General features: G+C 37.4%; 1 protein-coding gene and 1 long non-coding RNA gene across 3 annotated transcripts; both read left to right on the forward strand.

The window, feature by feature from the left end:
• Nucleotides 1-1,676: 1,676 nt before the first annotated feature.
• Nucleotides 1,677-5,609, forward strand: LOC130561304 (fatty acid CoA ligase Acsl3-like). Its single transcript, XM_057345528.1, has 7 exons — nucleotides 1,677-1,709; nucleotides 1,825-1,942; nucleotides 2,138-2,260; nucleotides 3,558-3,749; nucleotides 3,989-4,103; nucleotides 4,189-4,346; nucleotides 4,493-5,609. Exons 1-7 carry the CDS (start codon nucleotides 1,677-1,679, stop codon nucleotides 4,648-4,650), a joined length of 897 nt encoding a protein of 298 aa, XP_057201511.1. The 3' UTR covers nucleotides 4,651-5,609.
• A 1,186-nt stretch (nucleotides 5,610-6,795) lies between these two features.
• On the forward strand, nucleotides 6,796-10,806 carry LOC130562180 (uncharacterized). 2 transcript variants are annotated; one of them, XR_008963913.1, is made up of 5 exons: nucleotides 6,796-7,422; nucleotides 9,638-9,692; nucleotides 9,782-9,836; nucleotides 9,919-9,973; nucleotides 10,335-10,806. It is a non-coding gene; the product is annotated as an uncharacterized LOC130562180 (long non-coding RNA). The 2 variants fall into 2 exon arrangements; XR_008963914.1 differs by lacking the exon at nucleotides 9,782-9,836.
• Nucleotides 10,807-11,327: the final 521 nt, after the last annotated feature.

Here is an 11,327-nt window from a genome sequence, read left to right on the forward strand (position 1 = left end):
TTGACGCTGATGAAGTCCCGCATTAGTACGTTAATGTCCAAACTATCCAGTATATCTCCATGAACATGCATCAGGGCAAGGTGGGTCAGTCTTTTTTGCGTCATGGTTGTGCGTAACCATGTTTTCAGACGGCGGAGAGCGGAAAATGTTCTCTCCGATGAAGCAGCTGAAATAGGGAGACTTAAGCAGAGCTTAATAAGGTTTTCGACTTCGTTAAAAAGAGCCCTTGTTTGTGGATGGAGATTGGATATGTTTGTAGCTAAGTCTATAACTGTCTTGGGAGAATCGGTGCAGAGGTCTCCCATCATTTTCAGCTGAATCTCCAGTCGGGCTTTATCAAAGTGCAACAGAATGTGAAGGGAATCAATATCCACTTTTTGTTCCTTGTTTGCTGCCTTTATAAGCACACTTTCTCTGAGAGCTGCTGTTTTCATACCTTCTTGATCAAATCTTCTTTTTATTTTTGCTGTGACCAAGTCCACAGTTTCGTAGAATTCTCGTCTCCATGTGTGCTGCGCAACTTGTGCATCTTCCTCTGGCCCGGCTGCATGTCGAAAACTGCCTGGTGTTTTTGCCACCCTGCACTCTCCTGGCATTTCAAGACCCGCTGTGGATACAGTTTGTAGCATTGTATCTGATACTGGATCATTCCGAAGGGCATCCATGCGCATTATAAGCAGTTCGGCACAGTTAAGGGCACCCAGTGCGCTGGCTTTGGTATGCTGCAAACTCCTGGCCACCGACTCACACGGCTCGAATATTGCTTCACAACAGAGGAGTCCATAGTAGGTTTTAGCTTTCATTGCCTGCCTGAGCAGGCCCCCGATCTTAGCTCTGGTTTCTCCTCTCACAGTTTTGTCTTCCTTAAGCTGCTGCAGTGTTTTGATTATTTCTCTGTATGCACTACACACACGTTTGACAGCTACTGTTCGTATACACCACCTTGTTGGACATATGGCAAGTAAAGTAATTATCTCATCACAGCCAAACATGGACTGATAGAGCTCCTTGCGTTTTGCAGATTCACTGATTACCACAGCTACACCCTGAACAAAGTTAACTGAATCTGCGATGAGACCCACCTCGCGGGCAGTCTCCTGAAGAACGAGGTCAAGTGAATGGTTGGCACAGTGGACGAAGAGGGACCCAGGACATAGTTTTCTAAGAAACGCCTGAACACCCAAAAACCGTCCTGACATGTTAGAAGCTCCATCGAAACAATATCCATGGAGACGCTCAATCGGGATGTTTAGCCGGAGAAATACATCTTTAATGCACCTGAACAGGGTCTCTCCACTGCTGTCGGGGGCATTGTAAAATCCAAGAAAATCTGAATTAATATCCAAATTTTCATCCACGTACTGCAGCGTCAGCGAGAACTGCTCTGTTGTACTGGAGTCTGTGGTTCCATCAGCTGTCAGTCCGTAGTACGGACTAGATGTGGCACGAGATACAATCTCACGTTGAATAGCGCATTCATACAGCTGAATGATTTCATTCTGGATTGTGTCTGAGAGCCAGTTATCTCTCCTCTCAATCCACTGTCTTTCTCTTGGAAGGTTATATGTACGTTCAAGCATCAGTTCATACAAAATGCCATCACGGGTGCTGTCACCCCTAAAAGCCAATCCTTTCTTTCCTAGGAACAACACTGACCTGAACATTATCTCCAAAACATGCCTTGCTGTGTCTTGGGTTTGGCGGGAAGCGTCAGATAAAAGAGCAGTAATTGGGGTATTCTGTAGAGCAGCGATTTTTTGTATGGCATCGGTATGAAGTTTAGATTTTTTGTGCTCGTTAAATTTTTCTGTGGCCTTCCGCCAGTTCGAGAAGCCTCCTTTGACAAAACTGTTGTCAAACCTCACACTGTCTTCACGGATGAGACGTTTCTCCACTGCTTTTACACAGTTAAAACAAANAGCTTCAGCCAAACATCAAGACTGTATGTTCTGTTTCTCAGCGGTCACGAGAGAGATGTTCAGTTGACCGTCAGCTGGTGAGTTTTATGTTCTCAGAGGGTTCGATGGTAAAACTGTCCAAACAGATGGTGACTCCGAAAACATTCAGTTTTCTTACTAAACACATTCAGTCATCCGTTTTTTCTGTTACGGACAAAATTAGATATCTGTCATTTGAGACAAAACACAGATCGTTTTGTGTGATCCTATTGTGTATGTGTGTGTAGTTTGGGATTACAGTACGGGAAGAGTCGGAGCACCTCTGGTTTGCTGTGAGATCCAGCTGAAGGACTGGACGGAGGGTAAGAGAAACGCACGAACAGACACCCGTTTGGTGTTATAAAAACACTGTCAGTTAAGTTTACCTCTCCATCATATGACGCGTCTGCCGAGAAACTTAACAGTGGTGAGGCAAAGCAGAGCGAGGATAAAAAGAGAGGAATACTTGGAGCCTTGTAAGGAAGTTCCTTTACTGCACAAAAAAATAATTTTCTTGAACATATATCAAAAAAATAACTTTTTACACATTTACACATACATTTACTTAACCTGAGAAGCAGAATGACCTTCGATATTACAAAAAAACTGAATTGAGTTGCTTATAACAAAAAATCAAGCGTAGCGTTAGTTCTGGCAGGTCACGTGAGTCTAGCTTGCATCAGCCGATCACATCAGGTGCAGCTAATCAACGGTAACCAATAGTCATACAACACACACTAGACTGCGTCCTATTTAAATTGCCTTTCTTTGCTCCTTATCAGCTGCTTGTGCTGCAGTCAAACCAGCTCGATCCCAATCTCTCACAATATCTGCCTGTAGTCTGTGGATCATTTAATGTAAGTCCTGTTATGTATCAGAACTGTTCTTGGTTCCCCAGGTGGGGGGGACATTGTAATTAGCTGCGGCGGAATAGCCTTCACTATGTTCACGGGCGAAGAGTTTGCCCAGAACAGTTTCATTCCGCCAACCTTAAATATATGCTATTGTTAAATATTTGACGACAGTGGTCCTGTCGGTCCGGCCTATCTGCAAATGGGATAGCAACTTAATTCAGTAAACGTACTTTATATTTTTGCTTGTTTAAACATAAATTCAACTATGATTTTGTTTTCCGAAAACAAGACTTAAATCTAGATATATATTCTCTTAAGAAGCGGCCTCTTAGATATTAAGAATTTATTTTGGAAAACAAGACAAAATGTATGAAGAATCATTTTTTTGTCATGTTGCGGCTGTTTCTCTTGAGATCTATGTTGAACTTTATGTAAATTCTATTAAATTATGACACCTTTTATAAAAAAACTCAAGGCTGGAGAAACATGGTTCTCATTCACTGTTATAAACTTTATATTAACTGCATCATTACAGCAGCAATAAAGTCACGAAGGCTCTAACTTTACATTGATATTAAACCCAGTATGATAAACAATTCAAATGTTCAATGAATAATTAATTATATTCATAATAATAAACACATTTCTGCTGAGTAATAGTTTTTTTATGTAGTATTTAACTGATTTGAAGCCACAGGTATGCATGAAGCATCATTTAATGTTGATTTATAATGTCTCTTTTCATAATGTTTGTGTCTGTATGTAGGTGGTTACCGGAGCACAGATAAACCCTGTCCACGAGGAGAGATTCTGATTGGTGGACCTAACGTAACCATGGGTTACTACAAGAACAAGGAGAAGAACTGTGAGGATTTCTTTGTGGGTAAGAAAGGCCAGCGGTGGTTCTGCACGGGAGACATCGGAGAGTTTCATGGAGACGGCTGTCTGAAGATTATTGGTGAGACTGAAACTCCCTGTGTTTCCTTTAAATGACACATCTTACTGTAAACTCACTCCTATAAATGCAGCAGATAAGACTTTTAAAGCTCAGCCGGGAGGAACGGGTGAACTTCCTGTTTCACAAACTCACGTACAGATGAAATCATCTCATGTTTATATTGTGTGTGTGTGTGTGCGTGTGTGTGCGTGCGCGTGTGCGTGCGCGTGTGTGTGCGCGTGCGTGCGTATGTGTGTTAGACCGTAAGAAGGACCTGGTGAAGCTTCAGGCTGGAGAATATGTTTCTTTGGGGAAGGTGGAAGCCATCCTGAAAAACTGCCCTCTCATCGACAACATCTGTGCTTATGCCAACAGGTACAATAACTGTAACAACCACCTTTATATATCAGCAACATACACAAACTGAATAAATCCATAAATAAAACTTCTCTACTTTCAGCAATGAATCTTACGTGATTGGCTTTGTGGTGCCCAATCAGAAACAGCTCCTGGCACTTGCAGAGAGGAGGCGTGTCAAAGGTTTGTGGGAGGAGCTTTGTAACAGCCCCATCATTGAGGAGGAGGTGCTTAAAGTCATCACAGAGGTGGCACTGACAGGTAAAGAATGAATAAACGGTTTTTAATCATTTAGTTCCCTGTACTAAATGATACTGGCAAGCTTTTATTTTAATCCTTTGTTGCACTTTCTTACCACGACTTCTTTTTAGTCTGATTGTTTTTTTCTGTTTGTGTGGTTTTAACAGCTCAGTTAGAAAGGTTTGAGATTCCATGTAAGATCTGTTTGAGTACGGATGCCTGGACCCCAGAGACCGGCCTGGTGACGGACGCTTTTAAACTCAAACGAAAAGAACTGAAAACTCATTACCAGCATGACATCGAGAGAATGTACGGTGCCAAATAAAAAACATTTCTGATTACAACCACTGAAAAATAATGTATAGATTGAATGCATTGTAATTAGCTTTGGATAAAAAGCATTTGCCAAATGCATAAATGTAAATAAATGGACAGCCAGACAAAACTGGACCGCCAGTCAGGACTTCAAAAAAAGTATTTCAGCTCCCCAATCTGAATGACATGGCCAGATAAAACCTAGAATCAGTTTCTCAGATTTGACCCAAATCTAAATATCAGCACTCCTGAACATCTGTCCAATCAGATTAGAGGTTTAGAAGTAACAGTTCTATCCTGCGCCCAAGCTGTGCATCATGGGATACACTCATGCTCTCAGCAGGAATCCTTCAGACATTAAACTGGACAACTTTCTTTACTGTTTGTAATCTTTCTTTAACTTGAATCTCTTGATGTTGTCGTGTGTGAACTGTCTTAAAGAGACAAAATGAGCAAATTATATAAAAATATCTTGAACAAATTTGTCTTTCTCTATTAGACTTACAGTAATTCAGTTTTTTGTAGGCGTATATAGAGTATGAAATGTATGCTTATTGAAGTTATCCTGCTGGACAGAACAATCTTTTTTTCCCATAAGCAGGCTTTAATAAAACATTTTAAACTAAATTCATTTAAAGCATATGTTTGAATCAAGTTTTTCGACCTGTAAGAAGCAAGTTTTTCTTTTATTTAGAAAAGACAGAATCGGGTTTAATGTAGAATTATGTTATGATAATGGTTAAAAAAAACTTGACACCCCTAAACAGAAGCCATCAACCCCTTCAGCTTTCTGTTCAATTTCCTTGACCAAAAATATTTGGAGTCTAGTATAGATTCATAGTAATACTTTCTTTGGTTTTCTTAAGTTAAACATGATACAGAGTTGAAAAGAAAATACAGAAATGACCCGCTTACATTTATTCATGATGATAAAACCAGACTGTAATGCCAGAAAATAAGTGTGTTTCAGTTTGTTAATGTTGTTTTGTGTGCATTTGGACTCACACATTGAGTTTCCCCCTAATGTCCTAATATGTGACCCTGGATCACAAAACCAGTCTTAAGTAGCACGGGAAATTTTTTAGTAAAAGACAAAAATACATTGTGTGGGTCAAAATTATTGATTTTTCTTTTATGCCAAAAATCATTAGGATATTAAGTAAAGATCATGTTCCATGAAGATATTTTGTAAATTTCCTACCTTAAGTATATAAAAACTTTATTTTTGTGAGTGGATGGTCTGCCACAGTGCCCCTGATTAACAACTTCAAAGGCAATTTTCTCAATATTTTGTTTTTTTTGCGCTCTCAGATTCCAGAGTTTTAAACAGTTGTATCTCAGCCAGATATTGTCCTATTCTAACAACACATATATCTATAGAAAGCTTATTTATTCAGCTTTCAGATTATTCTTTTTATCGAAAAATTGACCCATGAGACTGGTTTTGTTGTCTAGGGTCACATATGATCACGTCATTATCCAGTTATCTGTTATTTGACTCTGCATGGATTAAAGTTCTCCGTCGCTACGACGAATTTCCGTTAATTGCTGCGAGTCTACGACGGATTTCCGTCAATTGCAGAGTTCCAGCCTGTCCTTAATGTCTTAAATACACTTTTCATAATGTTGTTAACCCTTTGACGCGTACGATCACACCGGTGTGATTAGAACATTATGCGCTTTGGCTGGCACTGAGCCAGAGACAGACTCAGTCACATATCACAACTACACTGTTAAAAAAAATTAATATTACAGGTTTCATAATACAGGTCTGTATTATTTTACAGAATTTTTCCTTTTTTTCCATTAAAAAGTTAATGCCTGTTATTTTACAGATTTTTGCTGTACTAAAAAATACTACTTATTAAATTATGGTTAATTTCCTGTAATTTTAAATTACAGAAATATTATGTTTTTTTAAAAGCAATTTATAGTATTTTTACAATTCCCAAAATGCAATGAAGTAAAAATTTACGGATTTTCTCTGTAAAAAAATATGTAAAATTGCAACTGCTTTGTCATTAAATGCAGTTGAAGGTCATTATATATTTAGGGTATTTTAGAGGTCAACTGGTAATTCTACAGACAGAAATGTAATTTATTTTGACATTTATTTTTGTTCTCACCTAAACAACATACAACTTTGCATTTTGACAACTTAAATATAGTAAACTGTAGTAAAACTGCTAGATCCTATTACGTTTTTGAAACTTTGCCTAACATATTAAATATTAAAATAAAGTATTTACGTGTGCAACGGTTATCGATTCACTATAGCTAATACAACATACAGTATTTTAACAATTTGTAATAATTTCTGTAATATATTACAGTACGGCAGTATTTGTAATTTAAACAACAATATTGTAATTAATCTGCAATCAAATTTATAACTCTCCTTTTGGGCATATATATTTTAGTTGTGTAAGACTTCCATCATCCAATCAGAGGCTGCAAATTTAAATTTGGCGCACTTGCGTCCTAACGGCTGTGAGTGGCGGTACTAGTGCGAGCAGCAGAGCCAGAGCGGGAGTTTTCAAACTCCAGTGGATTCCTATGGTAGCCAGGCAGGCACCGCGGGAAACATCTCTGAGAACAGCAGTGAGCAGTAGCGTGCGAGTGACAGTGAAGAAATTTCTTCCGCTCCGATGGAAATATATGACATGTAGGCTACATTTAAAGCGCCAATCCTTTTGAAACTGTGAGGAAAACAACGCGCCTTTAGCGCCTGCTTCACTATACTCGTCACCATGTCAGTCAGAGCAACCGACCGCCGGATGAGGTAAGCGTTTTATAACACATTTAAACGATTATTTTATTATTTCATGTCGTGTGCTGCACTTTTTGTCTTAAAGCTATAATTGTTAGCACTCTTCTGATAAACCTGGAGGCCTAACGTTACTGTAATGTTAGCTATGGTTAGCTAAGGAGTAACGTTAACGTTAGTACATATAATACAGTAATTTGTGTTCTCAAGATAAAAGTTTTTTTTTCAGAGACGTTTTTATGAACGTTTTTGGTTATAGAAATGTGTTTCCGATCCAGATAGATGATTATTACACCTGTAGGTAAAGTTACACTGCAAAAAATGACATTCTTGCTAAGTGACAACAAATCTCACCCCATTGGCAGATTTTTTTGCCTGTTTTTACCATAAACGTACTTAATTCTTATATAATTTTACATAAAACAAGACTAAGGCCCGGTTTCAAAGACAAGGCTTAGCCTTAAAGCCTGGCTCAGACTACAGGAGTTTTAAAATCCTGACAGATTTCAAATTCTGGTTGAGCACACACATAAGGAGAATCTTAACAGATTCTCTTATTTAAAATCTTAAACCTGGCTCAAACTACAGGAGTTTTAAAATCCGGAAAGATTAAAAATTCTGGTTGCAGCACACACATAAGGAGAATCTTGACAGATTCTCTTATTTAAAATCTTAAACAAGCTCACACTCATCAGTGTACAACTAAATTACACATATTTTACATATCCATAGGATATGCAGTTTTGTAAAAGGAGCTAATAGTAACCGTTTTAATGGGTTTACTATTTTTAGATGTTGACATCACATCTACATTTGAATCTCTTTTTCAAGCACTACAAAAATAGGTTTGCCCTTTGTAAACTTGCATTTATGAATGTGAAATGTCCAGATAAGAAAACGTTGGGGCGTAAAGTTGTGTTTATAAATAAGACTAAAGGTAGCAAGTGCAAAAATAAAAATTTAGAAAGTTTGATTGGAAGTTTTTTTATTTCATAATTGCACATCAAAAGACATTCTAAGACACCCAAACTACAGGATAATATTAAGATTATCATACCAGAGGACGCCTCTTACGTCATCTCACCGGGAAACAGAAGTAAACAAAGGGACATCGCAAAGTTAATTTCACGTGATCTCACCTGGCAACGGTTGTGTAAGTCTTTGTCGCTCTCTGAATGATTCTCTGTCTGTCTGTCCAAAGCCGCGGGAATGTATTTTGAGCAGGGGGTGCTATAATGCTTTTTGCTAGGGCTGAAGTTATGACTGTGCTTTGGGCGAGCCGCTTAAGTTTAATGTTAATAAATAACGGAAGAAAAAAAATAGCTTTGCTGCCGAGAATAAAGATGAATGCCAATGTGATTATAAGATACAGCATAAAAACAAACACATAAACGCATGTTATTGTATGCCTATAGCCAAATAACAATCTGTTGAACGAAACTACAAGCTGCGCGTTAGCAGTTAACTTACCCGGTACATTTAAAACCGACGCGACTTCTCCCCAGCTCTTTTCCTTATCTGTGCGGTTGTGGTATGTTTTGGAGGATACATTATATAGACAATCATGTGTTGCCACAAGTTGTTCCTCCATCTCCGCTGTCCAACGTACCCTTGCAGGAGCTTTCGCGGTCGACATTTTTAAAGGTCTGTCAGTCACCTCCGTCACCTTGCAGATGTGCCTCTCATTGGCTGTTGCGAAAGTACCAACGTCATCACCCCGATTTAAAATCCTAAAATCAAACATGTTTGATATGATCGGGGCGGCCCCGATTTCTCTCGGAGCAGATCGGGAGGTGTAAGATTCGATCTGTGAACGCCTCACATTACGTGATAATCTGGGCCGAACCTCGGACCCGATCGAGGTTCTGGACCCGATTTTTTCAAAGATTCTCGGGAGGGGAAATCGGGGTAAATTCTGGCCGAGAATCCTGTAATCTGAGCCAGGCTTTGGTCACTTTTCTTGTCAAGTAATTGTATATCGATTTAAGAAGTTTTAGATATTTTTAATAAAAACAAGACAAAACTGCTGCTTAGTAAGAATGGCACTTTTTGCAGTGTAGGTAAAAATGATCTAATGTTTTCCCTATACATTTTGTTTTAATTTCATAGCAATACTCTAACGTTATATCTTAATTTTCTTGTTGATGTTTTGTATGTCTATCTGTGGAACTTGTGCTTTGTATGTGTAAATGTTAATACAAACAATTTATTTTTAATATTTTATTTTCAGGTTCTAGGGATCTAATGCTTGTGATAATCTACAGCAGATGACCATGACAATCCAGGTATGTAAACAATTGGACTGTTTATAATCTAAAATCTACCTTGTACGTGTGAATGTAATACAAATTTATTTTTAATATTTTATTTTCAGGTTCTGGGGATCTAATGCTTGTGATAATCTACCGCAGATGACCATGACAATCCAGGTATGGAAAAAACTGGACTGTTTATAATCTAAAATCTACTTTGTATGTGTGAACGTAATACAATGTATTTAAATATTTTCAGGTTCTGTGGATCGACTGCTTGTGCTAATCTACCGCAGGTGACCATAACAATCCAGGTATGGAAAAGATTGGACTGTTTATAATCTAAAATCTACATTGCCAAAGACAGACAAGTAATTTGATTCCATAGGATTGCTTTGACAGTGGCAATAAATTAAATTTGATCTACACGGTATCATTTTCCTATAATATTCATTATTAATAATTTGTGTTGTCCTTGTGGGTCCACTGTGACTGTGCAAGATGTGTTACTGCAAAAGTAACTCTTGGGAGGTTTTGCTATAAGAAAGTAAACTGAATATAGTGTATAATGTACATAGAGATTTGCAGTCAGTCTAAGTATTTTGCTGCGACCGTTGATATCTGAAAAATAGGTTTACCTGATGCCATCTAAGATGTATGTTTTTCTTTCTTCAGCAGATAACTTCAGGATTTATAGAAGGCATATAATGACAGTGAGCGGGACCAAAACTCTGACAATCTAAGTCACCTATAGGTAGCATAAGTAATCTATATGACTCAAGTTGCACAAATAATGTCTAGATGTGTAACGAATACCTTGCATGTACAGAGCTATGTTCTGAATCTGATATACTCCGCTTGTATTCCCACTGTCAGATGAACATTTTAAAAAATAAATATTTTTGCATTTCCCCAGAATGTCTTTTTCTGTTTCATTGAAGGTACAAAATAAAGTACTGTTTTTTAATATTGCGTATTTATTTTACATGTAAAGAATTTAACAGGAAATTATTGTAGGCCTGTGACCTGATAGATTCAAATAACTGCTAATTACTTTTAATTAACAGTATTGTAGGTTTTAAATGTAGCTACTTTTGGTGTATTTTAATAATATATATCTTTATTATAACTGGTAAATGTACAGACATTTGGTTTTTATTAGTAGTTTCTTAGTTATTATACATTTAAAATGTTTTTTAAAAGTAAATTCCTTTGTAGATTGACAGAGAAGCTTAATAAAATTACTTAAAAATTACTAAATTTACAGAGATTACCCTGAAAAGAAGTTGCTTTTTAATGTATTTTGATATAATTTATCTGTTTTTAGACAGTTTAATGAGCAATTATCAACAGTGCTATACTGTAATTTAACCAATTTTGACCGTAAAATTGGCTCTGTATTTTTACAGTTCATTTCATGTAATTTTGTGAAACAGTTCTTTTCCGTAATTTTACGGAAAATGTCTGGAAACTCTGCTGCCAGACTTTTTACCGTTTTTTTACATATTTTTTTTAACTGTAGGCAGTGCTTTCAACCACATGACGTTAATGTTTAATTTAGGCTTCAGATACACGTGCCTACAAGCACAAACTACATTTAGAGATTGTCTATATAGCGGCAATAACAATCTACTCAAATGTAATTTGACGGATGTGTTTTATTCACAT

The sequence above is a fragment of the Triplophysa rosa genome, linkage group LG11 (genome assembly GCF_024868665.1).
Source record: "Triplophysa rosa linkage group LG11, Trosa_1v2, whole genome shotgun sequence".
In the NCBI taxonomy this organism is placed as follows: Eukaryota; Metazoa; Chordata; class Actinopteri; order Cypriniformes; family Nemacheilidae; genus Triplophysa; species Triplophysa rosa.